General features: G+C 34.5%; 1 protein-coding gene across 13 annotated transcripts in view; it reads left to right on the forward strand.

Annotated features, from left to right (window-relative positions):
* Window positions 1-25,608, forward strand: part of Nf1 (neurofibromin 1) — a 384,838-nt gene that overhangs the window by 124,750 nt on the left and 234,480 nt on the right. For 12 of the 13 annotated variants that reach the window (XM_069826894.1, XM_069826901.1, XM_069826976.1 and 9 more), the window contains 5 exons: window positions 267-395; window positions 2,045-2,238; window positions 10,291-10,474; window positions 14,298-14,484; window positions 15,829-15,870. In XM_069826894.1, coding sequence (XP_069682995.1) covers window positions 267-395; window positions 2,045-2,238; window positions 10,291-10,474; window positions 14,298-14,484; window positions 15,829-15,870 — 736 coding nt within the window. The remainder of the gene's footprint in view (window positions 1-266; window positions 396-2,044; window positions 2,239-10,290; window positions 10,475-14,297; window positions 14,485-15,828; window positions 15,871-25,608) is intronic. The other variant, XM_069826946.1, reaches the window with a different exon arrangement.

Genomic DNA, 25,608 nt, shown 5'->3' on the forward strand with positions numbered 1-25,608 from the left:
TCCTTAAAAGCCATTTAATTGTAAGTAAGTAAGTATGACTAATAAAAACTTTGTCATCATCTTCAGAAAAACTAGAAATGTCTTTAATGTAACTTAAGTTTGTAGAAAATCAAGGATAAAAATATGACATGTCAAAGAAATCCAAGCCCTGTTTACTAGCATTGTACAATTTTTTTTTAACTTCGCAATAGGAATGCTTTATAAGTTTATTGTTTAATATATCTGCAACTTATCCTTCACATTACTGCAATTCTTAATGTTTTCAGTCCTTGACATTAAAAGGCAAAGATTCCACATCCAAATTCAAAGAACGTGGTGAAGAAGGTCCAGGCTATAAAAACTTATTACTTCTAATGGTTCGTCTTATCCATGCAGATCCTATGTTAATGCTCAATGTAAGTAATTTGTAATGCTTTCCTGATATGTTGAATTATTTGATTATAAATATCTTGATTACACACTTTTAACATTTGTGTCACTAATGATTTGGTGAATTTGTTATATAAACAACTTTCCTATGTTAATTGAAACTATTATGGTATTTTATCTTAGTTGGTGACTAGTTTCTGCTTGATATCCGCCATATTCAGATTTCTAGTTTATTTTATTCTATTTGATTATAAAGTGATTTTAATAAGAGATAGGTAACAAGCAAAATGGACTACTGGCATAGCTCAGTCAGCTGAAGTGCTTGCCTGCTGATCTGGTGTTGCGCTTGGGTGTGGGTTCAATTCCTGTTTGGGCTGATTACCTGGTTTGATTTTTCGAGGTTTTCTCCAACCATAAGGCAAATGTCAGGTAATCTATGGCGAATCCTCGACATCATCTCGCCAAATATCATCTCGTTACTACCATTTCCATTGACGCTAAATAACCTAGTAGTTAATACAGCGTCGTTAAATAACCAACTAAAAACAAGCAGAATGTAATATCCATACAAGTACTGGAAGTGCTACTTTCATATCTTAATCATTGAAACATATAAATGTATAGAGTATACTTTTAAAAAATTTGGAATCCATGACACCTTTCCTAAAATAGTCATTTCAACCATTAAAATGTCTGTGGCAATCCTGAAAAAACCATTTATATCAATATTATAGTTCTCCTTTTTTCTTTAGTTTGTGATTATCAAAAATATATGTATAATTTATATGATTTCTAAAATTCATGTTCCATATTCACATAAATGTATTTCAGTTACTTACTGTAATCAATTATTATTCTTGTATATATATTATTCTGTGTTTTTGCCAATCCAGGATGCCTGGGCAGACGATTTTTTTAAAATAAATTATATATGTACTATGTTATGGATGTTATTGTTTAGTACTGCTTTAACATTGTATCAGAATTTTAAATTACTGTTAGTATTATTGCAAATATTTGGGGCTAAAAGGGATGAAGTAACAGGAGAATGGAGAAAGTTACACAATGCAGAACTGCATGCATTTTATTCTTCACCTGACATAATTAGGAACATTAAATCCAGACGTTTGAGATGGGCAGGGCATGTAGCATGTATGAGCAAATCCAGAAATGCTATATAGAGTGTTGGTTGGGAGGCCGGAGGGAAAAAGACCTTTGAGGAGACCAAGACATAGATGGGAGGGTAATATTAAAATGGATTTGAGGGAGGTGGGATTAATCTTGCTCAGGATAGGGACCAATGGCGGGCTTATGTCAGAGTGGCAGTGAACCTCCGGGTTCCTTAAAAGCCATAAATATTATTATTATTATTATTATTATTATTATTATTATTATTATTATTATTATTATTATGTTAGTATTATTGCTGTCATGTTGATTATGCTGCCTCAAATATGAATAAGTCACACTAATGCCACTGGTAGTAAAGAAAAAAATGGTAGTGATGGTGATAACGAAATTTCGTAACAATATGAGCAAAATTAGATCATGAGCAGTTTCTTAATATGTGTCATTGGCTTTAATGAAAGCTTCTTTATTTCATTTTTGCGTTTGTCTTGAAAATCATTTAAAATACTACTTTACAAGAAGATTTACTTTCATTTTTGTTATGAAGAATCAAGGTAAGGCTGGTCATGAGATCCAGAGTTCAACATTGGAACTGATCAATGGCTTAGTAAGTTTGGTCCATCAACCTACAATGCCAGATGTAGCCCAAGAAGCCATGGAAGCTCTTTTGGTCCTACATAATCCTGAGAAAATAGAAGTCTGGAACCCTGAAGCACCAATCAATACATTTTGGGATGTAAGGTGAGTATGATTTCATGTCTTATTTTTACTCATTATTTTACTATTAATTTTGTTTGAGAATTATGCTTTGCATTAGTTGATCAAATTACATCAACTGGACTAGGATACAATAACAACGAACTTTGCGCTCAGTTGTGAAAGCTGAGCTAAATTGCTGGGCGAGAATAAATGGGTTTTATCTAAAATTTTTTCGATTTTCATTTTATTGCATTTCCAGGTTCTGCATAGGTCATTCAGTATGGGTATTAATTAAAAGCAGAATTTTTAAAACTTATTACTGTGGTTGAAATCATTGCTAGAAAAAAGTTGTAACTGCTACCATCTTGTTGCAGTAAGAATAAAAAGATTCTCTGTGAAAAAATTAGGTTAGGCAACATGTGATTTGCATCACTTACTTGATATTTCGAAAATCTTAGTTTTTTTTGTATAATTATGCTTAAATACTGCGACATTTTTATAATTATTCTTGTTCATTGTAATTTAAAATAAGGCAGTGAATCAATCAGAAAAATCATAAAACTGAATTGTTTTATTTTCTGACTTGACTATCCTGTTTGTTTATCATTGCTGCAGAAAGAAGGTAGATTTCCTAGATTTGCTGCTTTGAAGCATGTTGTTCCTATTGTGGCTTGTTTTAATTAAGTACTAGTATAATAGAGGCATGGCATAAATAGAAGCCAGAAGATACTGGATATATTTATGTGCAAGGAGGGATCTCCTCTCAAAATTGACGTTGGTAAGTTGTAAGTTCATAGGTCTTCGTGGATTCCAGGAGTAGGAAAACTGAAGCAACCAAAAATTTATTCCAGTACCTTAAGACAAACCAAGAGATAGATATTCAGTTTATAATAAAATTATTCTTCTGTGTTTAAACTTAACTGAGAGCAATTGCTAAGGACTGGGTGCTCTGATTTCTTATCTTGTGTCATTGTGAAATTTTACGTAAAAAGTGGAATTGTTACATTAATGCTATTATTTTATGTTACTGTTTATCCTTTGTTTCAAATTATTTACTCAAGAAACATGTCTTAAGTTGAAATTAGCAGTGAAGTTTAGCACATCTTTTGGTATTGTAGGTTGGATTTTTATTACTGTTCCATTCTGAATTTTTATTAGCGTTCCATTATATGTTGGACTCATCACATATTAAAAAATAAACAATAATTCAGAAATAAATCATAGACGTCTAAGCTCATATTAACAGTTAAATCTCATTTGAAAGAAATCACAAATATGTTGTATCATTATTTACTGATATTATAATAAGCTTTTAAATGTTGAAATATGAAGTTTAAAAAATGTTCTATCTGCAAATCTAAACTCATTTGAGATAGTTAGGAATAAAAAGGTTTTGTCTGCAAAGTGCCACTTAAATATCTTTAAATTGCAGTATGAGAGAGAGAGAGAGAGAGAGAGAGAGAGATGAGAAATACCAGTAATAATAAAAAAAAAAAAGTACGATCATGCATTCATTTAAATTTATTCTCCGAATACATTTAATATTTCATTTTAGAAGTCGAATTTCAATGCTCTCCTGTAAAGTGAGACTGAATGCAGATAGAACCCTTTTATTTTCACGTAGTGAAATGTGTAAGCTTTTCATATGTGCCATGATATGATATGAGTCAGTGATATGAAAGACGTAGCGTGCAAATGAACTTCAAATTGTTCTCAAGTTCGTGGACATGGAATGAGAATCTTCAGTTGATTTTTCACTTATATTAGGCTGGTGCATAATTCTGTAGCGATTTTTCATAAGTTTATTAAACACATCAGATATACATACGAGAGAAGTTAATCATCAACAATATATTCTTCTTCACTATTTACAGTCTGCCAACGCTGGAGTAGTTTTTCGATTCCACTTCTGTAGAAATCGCGTGGTTTTGAGTTAAAAGAAGTCTTCAAGCCATGTTCAGAGCACATTTTCATTCTGAAAGGAAGTTCCTTGAAGATTGTTCGATAGAGAGTGGAAAAGGTGAAAATCTGAGGATGCAAGATCAGGTGAATAAGGTGGGTGTGGAATGACTTCCCAACCCAGCTCCTGGATAGTGTTTTGTGTCAGGTTAGCAGGGTGTGAACCAGTGTTATCATGGAGTAGCATCACTTCACGCAGTCTCGTTGGTCGTTTTGCTTGGATTGCGTGTGCAAGACGTCTTTGTTGGTGGCAATAAATGTCGGCAGTGATGGTTACACCGTGGGGAAGCAATTCGTAATACAGCACACCCTCGCAGTTCCACCAGATGCATAACATTATCTTTTGTGGATGCATGCTGGCCTTTGTATATGGAGTTGCTTTTTTGTTCGGGCTCAACCATTTCTTTCTTTTCCTTATATTAGCATAAAGACACTATTTCTCATCACCAGTAACAATATTGGATAGGAATGTTTGATGTTGTTCGTGAGCCAATCGATGACAAGCAAACAAAGACTCACATATGGCCACTCACTGATTTTTGTGATTTTGGCTTAGAGCATGCAGTACCCATACACCTGATTTTTTAATCGTGCCCATTGAATGCAAATGTCGCATGATGCTGGAATGGTCACAGTTCAGGCGCGGATCTAGAATTTAATAATAAGGGGGGCTAATAATAATTGAGGGGCTGGGTGCAAGGAGGGCATTTTAGAGGATGTGCCCTTTTTGAGTAAAACGCTTTATTGTGATCTCTGATCTGTTATGCATATGATCACAAAGTTGTAGTTCAATACTGTAATCATAGAGGTCAGGAGTACCGGTACACAAAATGTAAAGGCATGCATAGATAACATTATTACGGTTTGAGTTTCCAACATCAATTTTCTCTAAACTTGCATTTGAGAGAAGTGCCTTTCTTGCACCAACTCCTCAATTAACATATGAATACAGTAGTATAATCATTACACAGAACAATGGGATTAAAAACAAATAAATAAACCACAACAATATTGTCACTCTTAGGTTCTAAGTCTTCAGTTAGTTCTAATTCTAAAGGAAATGGTGACTGGAATGGAAAGTCGATTAAATGTTACTTACAGTTTAACGAAGCTGAAGTCGTCTGGGATGTTTTACTTTGGTTAACCTCTTCAACAATTTTCTTTTCAGTAATGGTGCCACAACAGTTTATGAGATCGTTTTGCGTTGTTTTACTTGTTAGAGAAGAGTTTTTTTGGGGCATTTTTAAGATGAATATGCAGAATCTGATCACCGGCATCAACGCGATATTTAAGAAGCTCCTTGGAATTACCTTCGTTTTGATTTTCGCTTTCCCAGTCAATCGCACCATCATCCCTGTGTCCTCTTAATGGAATATTTTGTCGGCCGCACAAAATAATTGTTTTTACTATTGGGACAAGTTTCATCCTGTTTTCGCGCATTGTTTGTAACACTTCATTATTCAATTGAACCAGAACGTTCTCTACCTTACCTTCAAACACTCGTTTAAAGTTGTCACATTTTAAGAGAGCAGTTTTGTTATAACTGTTTTCTGAATGTCTCCTGAATATTTCAGAGGCCTTTTTGAATTTTCTTAGAGGTTTCGTAACTAAATTGTGTAACGTAAGTTTGCTTCGCCCTCCCTCTTTAGTTCCGAATAAAACGTACACGTGACAGAACGCACCTTTATCCTTCTTACTGTAAGACAGCCATGGAAATCTTTTAAGCCACGCATGCTGAAATTGTCTAGACTGTCCCGATTCTAGTGTCCTCGGAAATGGATATTTTTCGTCTGGAACCCATGGATTTGTTAGAGCTTTGTATTTTATCTCGTCACTGCATATTTCTTTTTCCACTAAGCAACCAATATCTAATACATTATGAGTCATCGAACTAGCGTCATCACTTTCACCGCACATAACCGATTCCCTGTTACGGTATTAACAGGCATACACTTTTCTTCATCAGTTGTATCATTGTCATCCGTACTGCACTTTTCTTTCACTTCACCACACGGCTTCTTGAAAAATTGGAAGATATTTGTTTGAAACTTACGTTCCGACATTTTATAATTTCTTATAACTGTTACACTAAATAATTCACCTGTGCAGACTGATCACTTCTCGTCTCAATTCAGAAGTCGAATGTAGTGGCTATTGTAAAGTACGATAACAAAGATATTGGTAGCAGCCTAGCTACAGTGTGGTAGAGGTGGTTACCGTTAGATTTCCGTTCCGAAGTCCGAGCTATTGTTAAACCCCATGGTAACGATCCCTAAGGAATGTGACCACTTACCTGATCTATTCACTGCGAACTGTAAAGAGAGTTTGTATGTCAAAGTAAAATAGCAAAATAATATGAAGTTTAGAGAGTGAAGAAATCATAGAAGTTATATGAATGAAAAAATAATGTTTTGTACATTTTAAATAAAAAAAGTCTTTGAAATGATAGGGGGGTCTATAGCCCCCCAGACCCCCCCTTGTATCCGCGCCTGTCACAGTTCATCACATTTGCCAGTTCTTGGGTACACTGAGTGGATCATTGTGGATTAATGTGTTTAAATGGTATTCATCAAACCCCAAAGGTCTTCCTGAACGTGAAGTGCCACTAATGTCAAAACGACCCTCCTTAAAACGAGAAAACTATTTTCTTGCCATGCTCTCTCTGATAGCATTGTCTCCATATACAGTGGAAATGTTTCTGGCCGCTTCTGCTGCTTTCGTCCCTCTCTTGAACTCAAAGAAAAGAAATGTTCCAGTTTCTCCATTTGACACTCCATTTTCTAGCGTCCATGGTTCCACTCACTACCTGCAGAAATGAAAACTTCAATATGTAAACCTCAAGCACAACAATTGAACTTCAAATAAAAATTGACATTCGATAAATAAACCCATAGCAACTGGAATAACAACACGCGAAACAAAAATGCTACGAACTTATGCACCAACCCAATAAGAAGAATTGTTATTCTATGTGAAACAATGGTATATATATATATATATATATATATATATATATATATATATATATATATATATATATATATATATATATGATCTTTTTTGTTTTCAATTCCAATAGACAGTAGCAGTTTAAATGCATGAGAAAGTACCTTTAGGAAACTTTGTAACAAATGATAACAGAATGAGAAGAGATCTTTATTCAGTCTTCGTAATATAGTAGTGTTAATAAGAAATTCTTCTGTATGACTCCTGTTAATTCAATAATAAATTTCAACATATCACACCTTGATTAGTGTTAATATTGTTCTTTGTGGAATACAACATACCATTGTTTAATACCACTGTTCTTACAAACAATTTGTTTTTAGCATATCATACACTGAGCATCACCTCAATTCTCATTTGACAAAACCCTAACATTTCATTCAGGATTGAATCTGTTGTACATTCTTTTCTTATCTCTCTTGAAGTCATTGTTACTTTGTTACTTGAATGCCACATTCCATCTCACATACAACCTAAAGCTGTATTCATTGCTTGGAGGGAAAGATAATTAACACACATGCCACTTGAAGTACATGCTGTAATTGACATCACTGGGATAAATATTTAATTACAAATGTAGCAATTTATTTCAATACAGGTTCTTATTTAATGATTTAATATGTTATTTTGTGTCCTGTGCCGTGGCGTCACGGTCTAAGGCATCACGCCTCGGACTCGCGTTACGAAATGCACCCTGGTTCGAGTCCTCATGGGGAAGAAATTTTCTCATGAAATTTCGGCCAGAGTATGGGACCGGTGCCCACCCAGCATTGTGATGAACTTGGGGAGCTAGCGAAATCCGGTTGCGAATACCAGCTGTAACGGCTGGGGGGGATCATCGTGCTAACCACACGATACCTCCATTCTGGTTGGATGGTCGTCCACCTCTGCTTCGGCATATGGGTGTGAGGCCAGCAGTCGGCTGGTCGGTCTAGGCCCTTCACGGGCTGTAGCGTCACGGATTATTATTATATGTTATTTTGTGTAAACTGGTGCACCATTAGCCAATCATTTAGCGTAATCCTGTACTAGGCACCTGGGTTCAAAAAATTTGACAAGTTCAAGTGGATAAAGATGGTATTGAGCAGTCTGTATTATTCCACATAATATTTTCCGTTGTTCATTATCACAAAAGAAGTAGATGGATAAAGTGATATATCTACAAAGTTCATGATCGAAAGCAGATGCACTAATTACTCATCATTAAGAAGTACAGCCACAGCGTAGCTTTGTCGGCTAAGGTGCTTGCCTGACGGTCTGAAGTTGCGTTCGGGTGCAGGTTCGATTTCCGCTTGGGCTGATTATCTGGTTGGGTTTTTCCACCTGGTTTGGTTTTTTCCAAGGTTTTCTATAACCACAAGGCAAATGTCAGGTAATCTATGGCGAATTCTCGGCCTCATCTCGCCAAATACCATCTCGCAATCACCAATCCCATCGATGCTAAATAACCTCGTAGCTGATACAGCGTTGTTAAATAACCAAGTAAAAAAATTAAGAAGTACTCACAGACTGGATCGAGTAGGCTAGAGATAAGAGTCATAAACATACACAATTTGTAGACTGTACACTACAGATAATATATTAAATTTTCTGACTATAGAAGTTGGGTTTATCATTTTTAGATATACTGTTGAGGAGCAAATATTCAAAAGAGACTTTGTCCTTCAAATCGAATTTTAGGATATGAACAAAAAATGCATTTTATTATCTTCCCACTCTTACAATTGTGTACTGACTACTTAATTGTGACTATTATTGTTCAGAATGTAGTACAATTGTCATTGTAGAAATTTAATATAAAAGTTTGGACAGAGATACTTTTGATTGAACAGATTGGATATTGTTGGTATTATTTGTCACAATCCTGGACATACTAGTATCTTTTGATTGGAGATACATGTCAGAAGATTATTGCAGGCATTTTATGAAGTAGTTTTGAAACCAACTTGACCTAAGTCAAAGAAGACTTACAAAAGGAACAAACAAAATCTTACAAAAAGGAACAAACAAAATTTCATTTCAAGAAAACAATAAACTATAAATTTCTTCATAGGCCTTTTTTAAACGTGAAAACCACAATCGTCGTCTAAACATCACACATTGGATTTCCCTCTTCATTTGGGACATTAGAAACAAGATCGTTGAAGAGTTTCTATACCACTGCAGATGTCTCATTGTGTCAATTCTCACCAAAGAGTTTGACTAGAATTTTCCTCACATCTTCTGTTTTCTCTCAACTTCTATGTTCAACAAGTGCACCATACTGTACATCCTGATTTTATTAACTTCTCTTCCATTCAAACACTCACCTTTCTTTCTTGTCTCTTGTTTAGCATCCCCTACATTCACAGTGCAATCAGATTCCATGGCAATTGAAGATCTCTCTGGAATAAGGATGTAACCATACATCTCACTTGACAATATTTTGTGTTAGAGGAAGAACAATATTGTTTGTGTATGTCTGAAATGTGGTAGTGTAATATGTTACTAGTCAGTGATGTATGCAACAGGGGGAAAAGGAACTGGCCACCCTATCCAATTATCTCTTTACTTAGTTGCCTCATGAGTGATGTCTTATTGGTGTAACATATGAAGTTCAAACCTGTCTTCGGACAGTTGACTGAACAACAATTTACTTGAATATTGCAAATATACCACCTCACTATAATGTATGAGTCAGCTCTAATGGAGCACATGCAATGCATTTTGGAATGTTGGTTTCCATGGCAACCCAGCCGTGATTTGCTGGAAGTGACAGAGATGTGTTTGAATATATCCAGTTTTTTGAACATAGTTGTTTTTGAAAAAACCTCAATTTTTACATTGCGTTATACAAGAGAAATACATTTTTTTTATCAGTATGAGTGTAATGTGCAGATGATCCTTCTATTGGGAAAACAAAGTTATATTCAAATTTTTTATTTTGTGGACAAAGTCTCTTCTGAAAGTTTGCTCCTCAATTGAATTTTGTTTCGTGACTTTACATAATTTTAATGCAAATATACTATTGTCTGTGTATTTTTTCATTTCATTGTGTTCCCATTATTCTTACTGGGTAGATACTGACTATATGTAGTGAAATGTTTTAATAAGCTCATGTTAACACTTTGTCCAATAATGCTGTTACAGTTCGCAAGTGCTATTCTCCATCTCCCAGAAGTTAATTCAACACCAAATTATGAATTACACGGATATTCTGAAGTGGCTGCGTGATATTCTTATGTGTAGAAATGCTTTTCTTCTCCGTCACAAAGATTATGCAAATTTAGGAAGCCAGATTGCTATTTGCAAGCAAGCTCATATAAAGTTGGAGGTAAGTTGTTAAAAGTATGGTATAAAATATACTGTACATTGGTTAAGTTTCAAAGCAGAGGGTTTAAGTAGTGATCATATGGATTACCCTGTGTCTCGTTATTCCACTCTAGTTTTAGCTCTTTAACAGCTCTGGTAACAGTAAATAAGAAAGTGATTGGCAGTTCAGTGTCCAGAGCAGAGCTGGGACAGTTGCTATGGCAAATTTAATTCACAACACTGATTCATGCTTGACATTTGTGTTGCTGTCACTATTTCATCAACAAATGTCTGCAGCCATGCATTGTAGCAAAGCTTTTTGTTTCTCCTTCTGTTGCCATATTGCCTCATGAAAAAGTGTTAAACTTTGGCGAGTGTTTTTCATGTTTGCCATTATTGTTTCCTTTCGTTTATAATGTTGTAACCTACCTAATTTGTTACATATTATTCCTTGTATACTATTCGTTATACAGGGTGAGTCAGGAGGAAAGGTACATGGTGTGAGAGGTGATTCTGAACAAAAAAGTTTCTATGAACATATGTCCTGTTCTTAACAGAATCTGATAAACAGCTGTTTGAAAATCACTGGCATCAGTCTCATGTCCTTCATCAGCACTCATATGCGGACACAACCAAAACGACATTAGGTTGTAGTAGAATCAATTAAACATATCCTGGGTGTTGGATCGGTCGCAGTGGAGTCATTTCTTGGCCACTGAGGTCACCCGACATTACTGCATTGGATTACTGTGCGTGAAGTTGGCTTAAGAGGGAAGTAGAAACGTCTTGCTCGCATTTTACATGCTTGTGCTCAAGTAAAGGAATGTCCTAATCAGCTCAGATCAGCAACACAGCAGCTGTCTACAAGAGCTGCAAAGTGCATTGAAGTTGACGATGGACTTTTTGAATATGTTCTGTAAAGAAAAGTACACAATTAAACAGAACATAAGGTAACAATGTTTTAATGTACTATCATCTGCACTTTTTATGATCCTCATTGTTTCCATTAGTTTTCTCCAAAACCGTTAAGAACAGGACATAGGTTCATATAAACTTTTTTGTTTAGAATCATCAATATTATCACCCTTCAAACCATGTACATCTCCTCCTGACTACCCCATATATTTTTCGTTATTTGTTATTTTGTTATTCCTATTTTTTGTACGGGCTTTCTTGTATGGGAGGGGAAATGAAGAAAGTGGATACGTCCTCCTAAACCTGATAAGTACGGGCATTAAACTGCAAGAATAGACATGGGAGAATGTATGCAATGCACGTGAATATTTTGAAGCTGAAAGAGACAATGAAGGGCTCTTTGTTACCTGTGAGAAATGTAATATACAAGACAGTAGCAGCCCTGGAAACTCACGGAAATACTGTCTCAAAAATTGAGATGAGAGGTGGAGCCTAATTGGGAACTCAAGACAAGATAAAAAATATAAAAAACGCACCACAAAACTAGACACATTCCAACATGAAGCAATCCAATGCCACATTTATAATTATTAAGCAAGAAAAAAGCACCCACCCTTGATAAACTTAAAGTGACACTGAAGGACATGGAACTTTTTGCAGGCAGTAGATTTTTCCTCAGAACCATAATTAAAGAGTTGGGGTTTAAATATACAAACATTAACAGTCACAGGTTGGTAATGAAATGCAGAAACATTGTAGTGTGATGGGATAAATTTCTAATATTAGTCATGAAAAGAACTTCGAAGACATTGTCTGACTGGACAAGACATGGTTAAATACCTGCCACACAGATACAGAATGGACAGACGAGACATCAGGTACCATGGCAGCACATGTTGGTAAGAACGGCACTAGCAATTGCTTATGGAGGGACATGTGAGAAGTTCATTGAAAATTGTCTTCTGGTTTTCTGACAAAGGAAAACTTCTGACTACAACGAAGAAACGAATCACGAGAATTTTAAGAAGTGGTTCGAAAATAGACTCTTAAAGAAACCCTCTGGCATTGTGATGTACAGTGCACCATACCATTTGACCATTGTAGACAAAGTATCAACCATAACTACTCGAACACAGGAAATGATCGTGTGGTTGACATGTTGTAATGTGGAGCTGTGAGATGTTACTTGAACTCATTGTTAGAAAGACACTATAGTTTCCATGCTATGTTATGATGAACTCGCAAAGAAGCATGGCTTCAGAGTTATTAGGTTGCTGCTCTACTACTCTCACTGTAATGCCATTGAGACAATAATAGTCTCAAATCAAAGGTTATGTGGCCAAGAAGAATAAGGAATTTATATTAACTAAGATAGAAAGATTGCTAAGAGAGGCTGTGATGCGAATTAAGAGAAAACAGTGGCAAAATGATGTTTGACACATGAAGGACATTATTTATAAATCATGAACAGAAGAAGTTGCTGTGGAAAGGAACGTGGAGGAGCATTTCGAATTTGAATGACGAAATGGACTGCAGTGATTCAGAAATGAGAGTAGTATTTCTGCTGGGGAACTAGGTAAGTCAAAATGGCTTTATCACCTGTTTTATTTGACTAACTGGAAGACAAAATAAATAGTACTGTTCAACAATATGGTGTTCACTGCAGATCTAAATTTGTTTGTAAATATGTATGCCCATGAAGGTATAAAATGTCACACATCTAATAACAAGTTATGAAATAATTATATCTGACAGAACACGAAATACAGAGTACTAGAATCTAGTTAAATATAAATTAAACATGTTTGTTAGAGTTGCACACTGTTAAATATCGAGTTAATTTTAGCTTACATAACTACCTGAGTTATATATATATTTCTAAACCACACAAAGTTCATACCATTGACACTGCAGTGCTATGAAACCTGTGTAGCGATCAAACGACGATTTCATTCATTCATTCATTCATTCAGCGTTCTGCCCAAGGCACTGTAAACCCAGCTTTCTCCAATCATTCCTGTTTTCTGCCTTCCTCTTTCTCTCCTCATATAATCCATATATCTTAATGTCGTCTATCATCTGATATCTTCTTCTGCCTCAAACTCTTCTCTCCTTCCACCATTGCTTCCAGTGTATCCTTCAGTAGGCAGTTTCTTCTCAGCCAGTGACCCAACCAATTTCTTTTCCTCTTCCTGATCAGTTTCAGCATCATTCTTTCTTCACCCACAGCTTCATTTCTTATTCTGTCTGCCCACTTCACATGTTCCATTCTCCATATTCACATTTCAAATGCTTCTCTTCACTTCGTCGTAATGTCCATGTTTCTGCCTCCATACAATGCCACACTCATTCGAAGCACTTCACTAGTCTCTTCCTTAGTTCTTTTTCCTTGTTTTGAATATGATATTGTATCTGAGTATTTGAAATTGCTGTATTTTCTATCAAATATATGCAACTAAACTCTGCATAAGGTTCACTTATTGACTCATTTATTTTTTCTTCAAATAGAACGTTATCAAGAACACACAGTACCGGTATACTAAATTATTATATTGATCTCTGCATGGTACATGAAAATTCATTGTACTGAACAGAACCCTTGAATTTTCGTCTCAGAATTTGTGAGACAAAAACATTGAACAAATAAGAAGAATATTGAAATTTAATATATACACGCAGTTAATTTTTTGCTCTACTACAGTAGCATAGTTTTGTAAATGAATACTTGCTTACAGAATCTTAATTATATGACTTATTTGTATAAGGCGTATCATAATATCTGTATACATTTTTATTTAATTTAAACATCTAAAACATATGCTATAACAAAAATTTATGTATGTTCTAATTAATTTTATAACCTCAGTCTTAATTTTTATATGTAATGGTATGTATGATGGTGAACAAAATAATTGTTATGTATTTTATAGGTAGTCTTCTTCATGTACCTGTGGAGCATAGATATTGAAGCTGTGTTGGTAGCAATGTCATGTTTTAGTCTACTTTGTGAGGAAGCAGACATTCGTTGTGGTTCTGATGAAGTTACTGTTACTTACCTACTGCCAAATTATCATCTCTATCAAGAATTAGCCCAAGCTTCAACAATACTCACAACAGGTTAGTAGATGCATGTTTGAGGCAGAATCTAAGCTATTTAGTAGCTAAGGTCTTCATTACCTGCGGTGCAGACTGGAGACATTAATTTTGCAGAAACTGTAGTGTGATGCTGCATTTAAGAATAGCAAGAAAATAACATGTCATCTGCGCAATGTTAAGCAAGAGTAGTTTAGTACCATATTTACGTCTTTCTTCATTTACTATTTAACAAAAGTTGAACATTGTATAATACTTTATAGCAATTTTTGTTATAGTTTATGAAAAGTTTTCAGTTTTGTTTTCTGCAATACGAAAACTAAACTTATTTATTGTGTTTATGCAGGATGATTCAGGAGGAATAGTAAATATTTTAGGGGATGCTATTATGGACTATTCTGAATAAAAAAAAAGTTCATATGAACATGTACCTAATTTTCAGTGGGTGTGGAGATACAGCTGTTTGAATGTTACACGTAACAAGCATTACAGGAACAAAAAATGACTGCTATGTATGAAGTAAAAGTACATGTCGCTCTTTAGAGATCGTCTGAAGACAGCACTGTTCATAATGAGTCTAGAGAAACAGCTGTTAGTAGTTCCCTTGGCTACAAGGATGGGCATGTTCTTCCAACAAAGAAGCCTCTGTACATTTTATAATAAAATTTCAGGTGATACATCATATAAATCTCACATTCCCCGAACAATGACTCGGTCATGGTAGTTACATGCATTGGCCGCCAATGTCCCCAGACCTTAATCCTGTTGATTTTTATGAGTGGGAGTGAATAAAAAGCGAAGTGTCTAAAAACGAAATAAACACGAAAAACAAATTAGCCAGTCACAGTATGAATAGTGCTGCCCTCATACAAGAACAAGACAACCTTAGAAGAGCAATACTTACTGTTGTAAACAGAGCAGAAAAGTATATTAACTGTTGAAACGTAGTGATACCATGTAAATAAGCAATAAATGTAATCATTAAGTTATTTGTCTTCCCTTCTTGCCAATTGTAATGCTTATGCATAATATTCAACAGCTGTATCTCCACTCTCATTGAAAATTGTCATATTTTTAGTTATTACTTTTATGTATATTATGTAATTAATTATTAGTTTGTAAATATGACATGTCCCATATCATTTATATGATCAGTGGATGCAATAAATGATTATGATTATGATTAAGAGAAATTGAAAAATCATGTTGCACTTTTATACTCTTTGAAAAGACTTGGTTTTCAGAAATCATCATGGAAAATTTGGAGTATCAGTAAGTATACATAGAGGAGTATATGGCTGGAACTTCATCTGCACATTCTTAAACTGTATCTGTATCACATTAAAATCATATTGTTTTATAAAACAGCCAGCGGGGAGTCAAGAGTTTATTACCGTGAACATAATCATGGTAAGCAATTGGCAAATACAGTTGACTGTTCTTGGCATGTGTAGTTATTGACTGTAGAACTGCAAGAACATATTTTTTTTTTTTTTATTTTACTGACTCAAGATCACTGTCGAGATTTATGTTTATTTTCCAGGAGTTGTAGTTTTTGGTAATACTATTATAGTGAAATGTCTATATAATGAAAATATACGGGCAATGAAAATAAATTCCTTGTAATGAAATTTCTTCAGTAGAGTATTCTATAAATAATCCGAAAGATCTAGCAATAAGTGACAAGATGTTTGAATCTGCACAACAATAAAAGCGTACTTCACTTTGTTCCACTGTTCAGTTTCTAATGAGACGATTTTCAGCATTTTATCTATTTCTTTAATAAGAAGTGAGAGGTTACCAGTAGTTTTGTTTAATAAAATTATAATGATTTTTAAATTTCATTATAAAGCAGATCTGAAGTTAGCACTCAGAATAATGAAAAATTTACAAACGGAGATTCAAACTTCAGAAATTAATTGTAACCATACAGATATTATAATATTGTGTACTGTGAATAGAAAGACCACATCTCAATGTTTTTTGTGTCTATTATTAGAAGTGCCTGTATCACTTCTATGTAGTCTAATAAAGCCATATGTTTAGTACAAATATTTTTCGCCAGAGAGCAGATAATTTCTTATAGCATTTTACTTTTCTGAAAGAAAAGTAAGAGTAATAAAGCCTGATTTTGGTTTACGTCCTTATTAAATTAAACAATTCTTGCCGAATGTTGAAATTGAGAAGGCACGTTTCCACTTATGGCTTTATTATTCCAGTACTGTTTGCAATTAGAAGCTGTGCCATTGTTGTTAATAAAAACAAAGCGAGAACAGTTATAATCGCCCCATTAAAAGGCAAGACACAACAGAACTCAAAGACAGAATAACAAAAACGACCAAACAAGTGTTCTTTTATAAAAGTTTTTATATTGGTGTTATACTATAAGTTTTATATTGCATTTTAGAAATTGATTGATATTAAGTAAGCTTAGTATTACTATTAGCACTAATTACTAGTAGACACACAAGTACAAGCGACATCCATAAATGTATCACACACGTAATTCACGAAAAGAAGTTCACATCAATGGCTAGGTTTTCAATCATTTACAATTGTTAATTGTTAATTTTAATTATAATGCATCTGAAGATGATACAAAAAATGGTATCAAAAACGTTCATGTAAAAATCTTATTCATGTAAATGACTATTATAGTAGATAAGCATTGGCGGCTTAATAAAAGTGTTACACATTAAATTATAGCAGCTTATCGGTAACAAAACAAAAATTAAATTGAATGTAATAGTACTTGATTATCCAGGTTTTGTAGATGAAACATTTATTTTCCGAAAACTAAAATGAAAAATGGACTTCCAACAACATAGGAATGCCATAAGCCAAGAAGATAGTGATGATGATGTTATATGATAATTACACAACAGTAAGCAGTGGCGGCTCGTGGGTATTGAATTCAGGGGGGCTGCATACAAAAATAAACCATGCCACTTACCTTATTTAAAGATTAGTTCCATGCGCCTTGTCTTGTAGGTTGCAAACTTTTGAACCATCTTCTTATTAAAATCCGATATGTCGTTTAACATAGTCTTTACAATGGAAAAATAGCTAATTCGGTCAATCTCTCTTCTCTCATCATATTTCTGAGATAGGATTTTACTCTCTTCAAACAAGAAAAGCAACATTCTGGTTCGGAAGTTGTCATTGGTATGCTGATAGCTATGCGTAGTAGTTCCACAACTTCTGAAAATGAGACCTGCAAGTTCTCAGATAGAAGAAACTGCAAGAGCTTGACTGCGTCACTGATATTTCTGAATTCTTGTCTCTGATACAACACAGTGAGTTCCGTTTTTAGTTTGTCTTTATCGAACATTGGAAAAAGCTTCACACATACATTTAGGTCATTTTTCAGGAAATGAGTTTTTGTAGCATTCAAATTTTTCTTGACACAGAAGAGAAGATAATATCAGATGATCTATGAACTGGAATCGGGTGTTAGCTTGTGTGAAAATGAGGTCACACACTTCCTTGGTTGCCGCAACCCTTGTCTGAATCCCTTCGACCTTACGACGCTTTTTAGGGTTTTCATTTTGACAGATCTCGCTGCTAAACTGTGCACTGTTCCGTATGGTCTGTATGACATTAACAAAGCTTGATATGCAGAGTCGGCCTCGATAGCATGTTCTGTTGCGGGTTCGATCCCGGCCCAGGTCAATGACATTTAAATGTGTTTAAATGAGACAGGCTTATGTCAGTAGATTTACTGGCATTTAAAAGAATCCTGCTGTACAAAATTCCGGCACACCAGCGATGGTGATATAACCCCTGCAGTTGCGAGTGTCGTGAAAAAAACCATAATTTAATTTTTTGTATGCAGATTTGAACCTTAGAAATATCTAACTGGTGATGTTGTAGTTGGTTGTATAATATATCTACATCATACATCAATAAATGAAAAAAACTGAGCCAAAAATTGAATTCAGGATCTTCAAGTGTACGCACCAGGGCGCTTGCCTCATTTATTGTGATGTTGTTAGATGGTTTGAAAACATTCTAGCAATGTCTCCTTCTCATAAACAACATTTACTGTTCTTATTTTAAAACTCCATCTTGTTGCCCCAGCTGATGGAATTGTCTTTGAAACACATTAATCTAATACAGACTGTGTGGAGATCGAGAGAAGAAAGCAGGGATACTGGATAAATTAGCAAAAAAAATATGAGAGCTTTGTAGGCTATTTTGTTTAACGGCTCTTTCCATTATGAGATTGAACTGATGGGCACTTAATTTCACATTTCTCCTGAATTGTTAAGATACTGAACTGAATAGACTGTAAATATTGTACAGAATTAAACATCGTTGCACTTGTTATACTCACAACATTAAAGAAAATGTATTTAAAACTATGCGCTACTGACAAACTGCTGCAAATTTTGCAGCGCCTGAAAACTCTGAATTCAGGGCGAGGGGTAGCAGGGGGAGGGGTAAAACTAATGCGCAAAATATCCGAGACGAGACTGGCAGCTCCAGGGGAAGAAGTGGCTTCACCAATCCATCCTTGTCTCTCGTTTTGCTCTGGCAGCACCAGGGGAGGAAGTGACTTCACTAACGATTGTGTGCATGTCAATGAGAGCGAAATTTAAAAAAAATTCGAGCCACTGAATAGAGACTGTATAATAAATGTATTTCACAACATAAAACGAGACAAGAGCTGCAAATGTCTGGGGGTGCTGCAGCTCCGCAGCATTCACAATTAACTATTGTGAACTCTCACATTTAAATACATTTATTTTAACATTATTCCCGTTCTCGTTCTCGTTTCTGTTCCCGGTTTATTGTGAACCAGCCTTTACATTGGATTACTGAAATTCTTTTACTACATCTGTAAAAGTATTATGTGTAAGACACCACTTTTTAATATTACTGAAACAAATAGTAATTAATTATTCATATAAAGTGTTTAGAAAATTAAACCACAGTTCTTTGTCATCTTCTAGAACAATGAAAGAAAAAACGAAGAAAAAATATATTATACAGAACTAACCCTAGGATACATAACATCTACCAGATTTGCTTGAAGGCATGATGCCACTATTAGCACCTTTTCAAATCATTGTTATCAGCAAGATAAAGAAACTTAAATAAGTTTTTTTTTTTTTTTTTACTATTATTAGACGAATTTCAAATTCATTCATTCAGTTACTCACTTATTTACATTTGGTCTAGGATAAAATGTAAGAGGAAAAAAGGGAGAGTGACGTAGGTAACTCTGCAGCTGACGCTAATTTTATTATAATCCTAGTGAAACAAGTTCCGAAGTACTCGTACTTAATATTAGTATTGAAGATGAGCAAACACTAATTAATAATAGTATAACAAAATCTTCTGAAGACGTTGCTGCAGAACAGATTCAGGAGGAAGATTTTAAGGATGAAATGACACTAATCACGAAAAGAAAACTCTAACCCAAAAAACTAACAGTAAATATGAAGAAGTGTAAAGTAAATTCTGGCCAGTCATAGTGCGATGTGTTAAAGGTGTTTGTGGAAACAAGTGCCACCTGCAGTGCCCACCAATTATTTTAATTCCAACCTGCCTTATTTATATAGGAAAAAAAAAAAAAGACTGGATTCATGTAAAATTAACAGAGAATGTTACAATCAATATTAAACATTGAACAGTACCGGTACTAACTTGTATAAATTACATATTAATTATTTACCACTATTGTCAAAACTAAAGTAAAATGTATGTCTATTAAGTATGTTCCAAATTAGTTTTGTTAAGTGTTATAGCCACATGTAAAATATATAACAAAATATATTATTATTATAATAATTTAATTACCCTGTACTAATTGTAATAAAACTCCTCTCATTGTTCAAAGGACACAAATGGTAAAAAGTAATAACTGTAGAAAAAATCAACCAGAAATAATAATTTCCTGAATTTATAGGGTAAAATGCTCTCCTGAAAATCTTAATGCTTTTAGATGTGACTTTATTATTCTCAGTGTACCGCAGAACTTGTCTACAGAAAAGAAGATTCTAGATTTGCATAATATATACGTCACTGTGTACGTTAACAGAAAACCACAATTTCATGTCACACAGAGCTTGTGTGCATTCGATGTGGGTCTCTGGCATTTCGTCAGCCCACGCGAGTTGTGTGAATATAAAGGGAAAGGTTGAGATGGTGTCGGGTAGAGTTCCTGGGTAGCTCAGTTGGCAGGGCACTGGTACGTTCAACCAGAGGTCCCGGGATCGATACCCGGCCCCGGAACAATTTTTCCCTTGAAATTATTCAAGATCCCCCTACTTTCATTCATTATTCTGGTTCTGGTACAAATCCAGACTTATTACTAGTAACATCAGATATCCATCACGAAACCAAGAAAAAAATAATTGAAGACCCTGGATCTGGCCATAGAGTCATCATTGCTTCTATCCATCTCCACCAAAACCGAGATAAGAACCCTACAATAACAAAACAACATGGAACTTTAAGAAAGCGAATTGGAAACTATTTACAACAGAACTCGACAAATACCTCATGCTCAACACACCACTAATGGAAAATACAAACTCAGATAGATTGAACAAATATTTCTGTGAATCTCTTCATAAAATTGCAAAAAAGCACATTCCACGAGGCAAACCAAAAAAATACACCCCATTCTGGACAGACAACCTGAATTTATTGAAATAAGATAGAGATAAAGCAAGAACCAAAGCAGAACATAGCAAAACACCAGAAGATACTCAAGATTGGAGGAAGAAGACTGCCATTCTTAAAAAAGCAATCATAACAGCAAAAAAGAACAGTTTTAATAAATTTATTGAAAATATTAATTACAGAACCGATAGCGCTAAAACATATAAATTTCTGAAGAATATTTCCAATACACAGGAAAATACTAGCCAACCTATTATTCATAATAACAAAACATTAACAGATAGTAGAAATATAGCAAACACATTTAATAAACACTACTCAAACTCTCACAGATTACATCCCAATATAAAAAAAACTGACAAATTTATCAAAAGAGAATTACATTAAAAATAATAAAAACAATATTACTAGTAATGTCACAAAACCTGAAATATTTCATCAAAATTTTACTTCCAAAGAATTAAATATAGCTATACAAAATTTAAAAACCAAGAAATCTCCTGGCCCCGACAACATTCATTCCGAATTTTTTTAACATCTGGGGGAAAAAGCCAAGTCTGTACTTTTATCCATTTTCAATTTATCATGGAACACCTCAATTCCTGCAGCTTGGAAAAAGCAATCATTGTACCAATTCACAAAAAAGAGAAACCTGCTCATGATGTTAATAGTTATCAACCAATAGCACTGTTAAGCATGATAGCAAAAACCATGGAGTCCACGATCTCCAACAGATTAACTGGGTATTTAGAATCCCAAAATCTTTTATCACCAAGACAAGCCGGCTTTCGACAACTACACTCTACCAATGAACAAGTCATACACCTCGGCCAAGAAATAAAAGATAGTTTTAACAAGAAAGAAGATACCTTGGCAATATTTATTGAGTTTCAGTTAGCATATGACTCTGTTTGGAGAAATAAATTATTACTAAAACTCCAGAAACTAGGTATCTCCAGCAATATGTTCCGATGGATATCAGAATTCCTTAGTCAAAGATTCATTGCCACTAAATTCAATAACTCACTTTCTAGTTACAGACAAACATATCGAGGTCTACCTCAGGGCGCTGTCCTCAGCACAACTTTATTCAATATTTATATAAATGATACCCTCTCTATTAGAGGAATCAAACATGAAAACAGCACTATTTGCAGATGATACAGTTTTGTGGACTTCCGGAACTTACAGACATAGAGACAAAATTCAAAATTCTGCTCTTAAAGCTGTAAATCAACTACATGAATGGAATACATCAAATTTGATGACACTCAATTTAAGCAAAAGTAACTACCAAATATTTTCACTTGGTAAAAAAGAAAGAGAATTCAATATCCAATACAATGGCCAACACCTTCCTAGGACTTATGAGTTATTTTCGATAGTAAGTTAACATGGAGCAACCATTTGAAATACATTTCTGAAAAAGCTCGTAAAAGATTTCCCCTTCTAAAAAGACTAGCAGGAAAGAAATGGGGATGCTCTAGGAATACTCTGAACACTACATACAAAATGTTTATACAGCCAGTGCTGACATACTGCGGAGAAATTTTAATTACTTCACCTTTCATTAACGAAATAGAATATGTTCAAAACCAAGCTCTCAGACTCATTACTGGTGGAATCAAAACAACTCCAATAGATTCTATGAGATTCCTCACTAATATTAACAGCATCAAAATGACAATAGAAGAAAAAGCACTGATTCAGTATGAAAAACTTATTAGATTACCAGGAAACAATTGGCATTCATACAGTCCTCTCCGTAGATTGAAAACTCAAAAAAGTTTCATATCCATTGTTCAAGAGTTAAAACAGAAAATCAATATCCCGAATTTAAAAGAAAACCTACAAATTAAACCAAACCCTTTAACTCTACTAAATATAGAATATAATCTAAATTTAACAGAAGAAATACTAAAATCAGAAGTAAACACTGAAATACTAAAACAATTGTTTTTAGAGACAATTAATATTAGGTACCCTCCACAAAACTGGCTTCATTTATACACTGACGGATCCTTGATCTCCAGAGAACACCTGCACGGTGTTACGTGCTGTCTCTTCTCACTTTATAGATCTCTTGGGTATGGAACAACAAGTTTTGATGGAGAAATCATTGCAATAAGTGAAAGTCTCAGGAATCTTCTATGCCACATCAATAAATTTAAAAATGCAGTTATATTGTCAGACTCCAAAGCAGCTATTCTATCAATAGTCTCTAAACACACACCTTCATCTCAAACAGCAGAAATAACTAAAATGCGCTCTCAATTAATATCACTCAATAAAAGAATTGTATTCCAACGGATACCATCCCATTGTGGAATCCTGGGAAACAAGAATGCGGATGCTTTAGCAAAGAAGGACAGCACTGCTACTTACAGACCTGTTACTAAATCTACGTATTACTCTGTGAAAAGATTTATTAAATCTACATACTTAGACTTTAACAAACAAAATTTGATAACACAATCTCAAGGGAAAAAATGGAACTCTCTGCATCAAAATCCACAGTTAATTCCCGATTTACCACGCAAATCGTCTGTAGCTGCATTTAGATTGGCAACAGGCCATGATTGTTTGGCCAAACACCTGCATAGAATTGGAATATATCAGTCCCCTAACTGTCCATTGTGCAACTCAAACCAAGAAATGGATTCGGAACACCTCAAAATCTGTGCTTCAGTGGCTGGCCATGATAATATCTTTGAAAAATATTGGAGTGCAAGAGGTCAAATGACTTTATTGTCAAACGCCTGGCATTAGAAAACAACAACAACATTATTCTCAGTGTGTGATATCATCTTATTACAGTATAACTAGAGTGCAGTTTATGTATTGTACAAAAATAGTGATGTGCAAGACTGCGAATGACTTCATTGTCAAGTTTTTTTATGTTTATTTAATGACGTAGTATCAACTACTGTCATTTAACATTGATGGACTTGACGAGATGAGACGGCCAAGGTTTTGCTTTAAATTACCTGACATTTGCCTTACGGTTGGGGAAAATCTCGGAAAAAACCAACTAGATAATCAGCCCAAGCAAGAATTGAATTCGAGCCTGAGCACAACTCTGAATCAGCAGGCAAATGCACTATCACTTGAGCTATGCTGGTGGCTCATTGTCAAGTGCCTAGACATTGGATGAATAACAACATATTAGACTTAATAGTATGTTATGATATGGAATCATCTGTGTAGACATTTTCCCAGTTTTCTATGGCCTTTTGGAATGTATGACAAAATACATTTTGACATTCGAAAATAATTTATTATGAATGTCTCTTAATTAGGTCTGTAATTTTTAATGTAAAAAGTGTAGATTCTATTTTCAGTTTTTGTATCATATCATCATACATAAACAATAAATCTTGTTTCAAAATTATATCTAAGCCTGCCATTGATTTTATATATTGGATGTAATGGTCCAGTTACACAGTCGTTAAAAATAAATATACAGATGCTGAGACATGATGGTACAAAACCAGGGCTTGTTCAAATACTCTCTTCTGTACACTTTTAAGAAGTGAGTTGTAAGATTTCAAGTCAGAACACAATATTGTATTTTTTATTACTGCTAGTGAAGAAGTAAGATGATGATTATAATCAAAATCATATATCAATAATCAACCATTAATCATACCAATTACCTTGTATGGAGGTGAGAATTTAGTTACAGCTAGCTAGAAAAACATTAAATGAACTAGAAATAGCACAAAACCATGCTATGAGATTATCACTAGCGCTGTTAAATCTACTCCTATTACAGCTATGTAGATGCTAAACAGAAGCAATTCAAAGAATCCTATTTAATAAGACATCAGTATTAAAAGGTAACATTGACACAGTATGAGGAATTGATATCAGAGCCCAGGTAAGATGTATTGAAACCAAAAAAAGCGTTAAGGCCGAAAGAATTTTACAAAATTAAGCCTGAAAAATTATTACTCCCAATATCACCATTGAATTACCAGGATATTCCACATAGAAGGGATTTAATACAATCTCTTTGCTCAATAATGTTGACTACTGTCCACACCTGTGGAGTAATGGCTAGCGCATCTGGCCATGAAACCAGGTGGCCTGGTTTCGATTCCCAGTTGGGGCAAGTTTCCTGGTTGAGGTTTTTTTTCGGGATTTTCCCTGAACCCAATACGAGCAAATGCTGGGTAACTTTCGGTGCTGGACCCCGGACTCATTTCACCGGCATTATCATCTTCACCTCATTCAGACGCTAAATAACCTGAGATGTTGATAAAGCATCGTAAAATAACCTACAAAGAAAAATGACTGTACTGGAGTCAGAATTTATTACAAACTCTTCAGTTTGCTTGTTTCTGTAAGTGTTCACTCAACATATTTTGATGATGAAATGTTAGCGATTGACATGGCACTTACTCGGCTTTATTTATAGAATAAAATGAATTCCAGAAAACAGTTATACTCCGTGAACCAGCAGTAGCTACTCAAGTAGTTTCATCATATATTATTACCTCCAAAAAAAAAAAA

The sequence above is a fragment of the Periplaneta americana genome, chromosome 1 (assembly GCF_040183065.1).
Source record: "Periplaneta americana isolate PAMFEO1 chromosome 1, P.americana_PAMFEO1_priV1, whole genome shotgun sequence".
NCBI lineage: Eukaryota > Metazoa > Arthropoda > Insecta > Blattodea > Blattidae > Periplaneta > Periplaneta americana.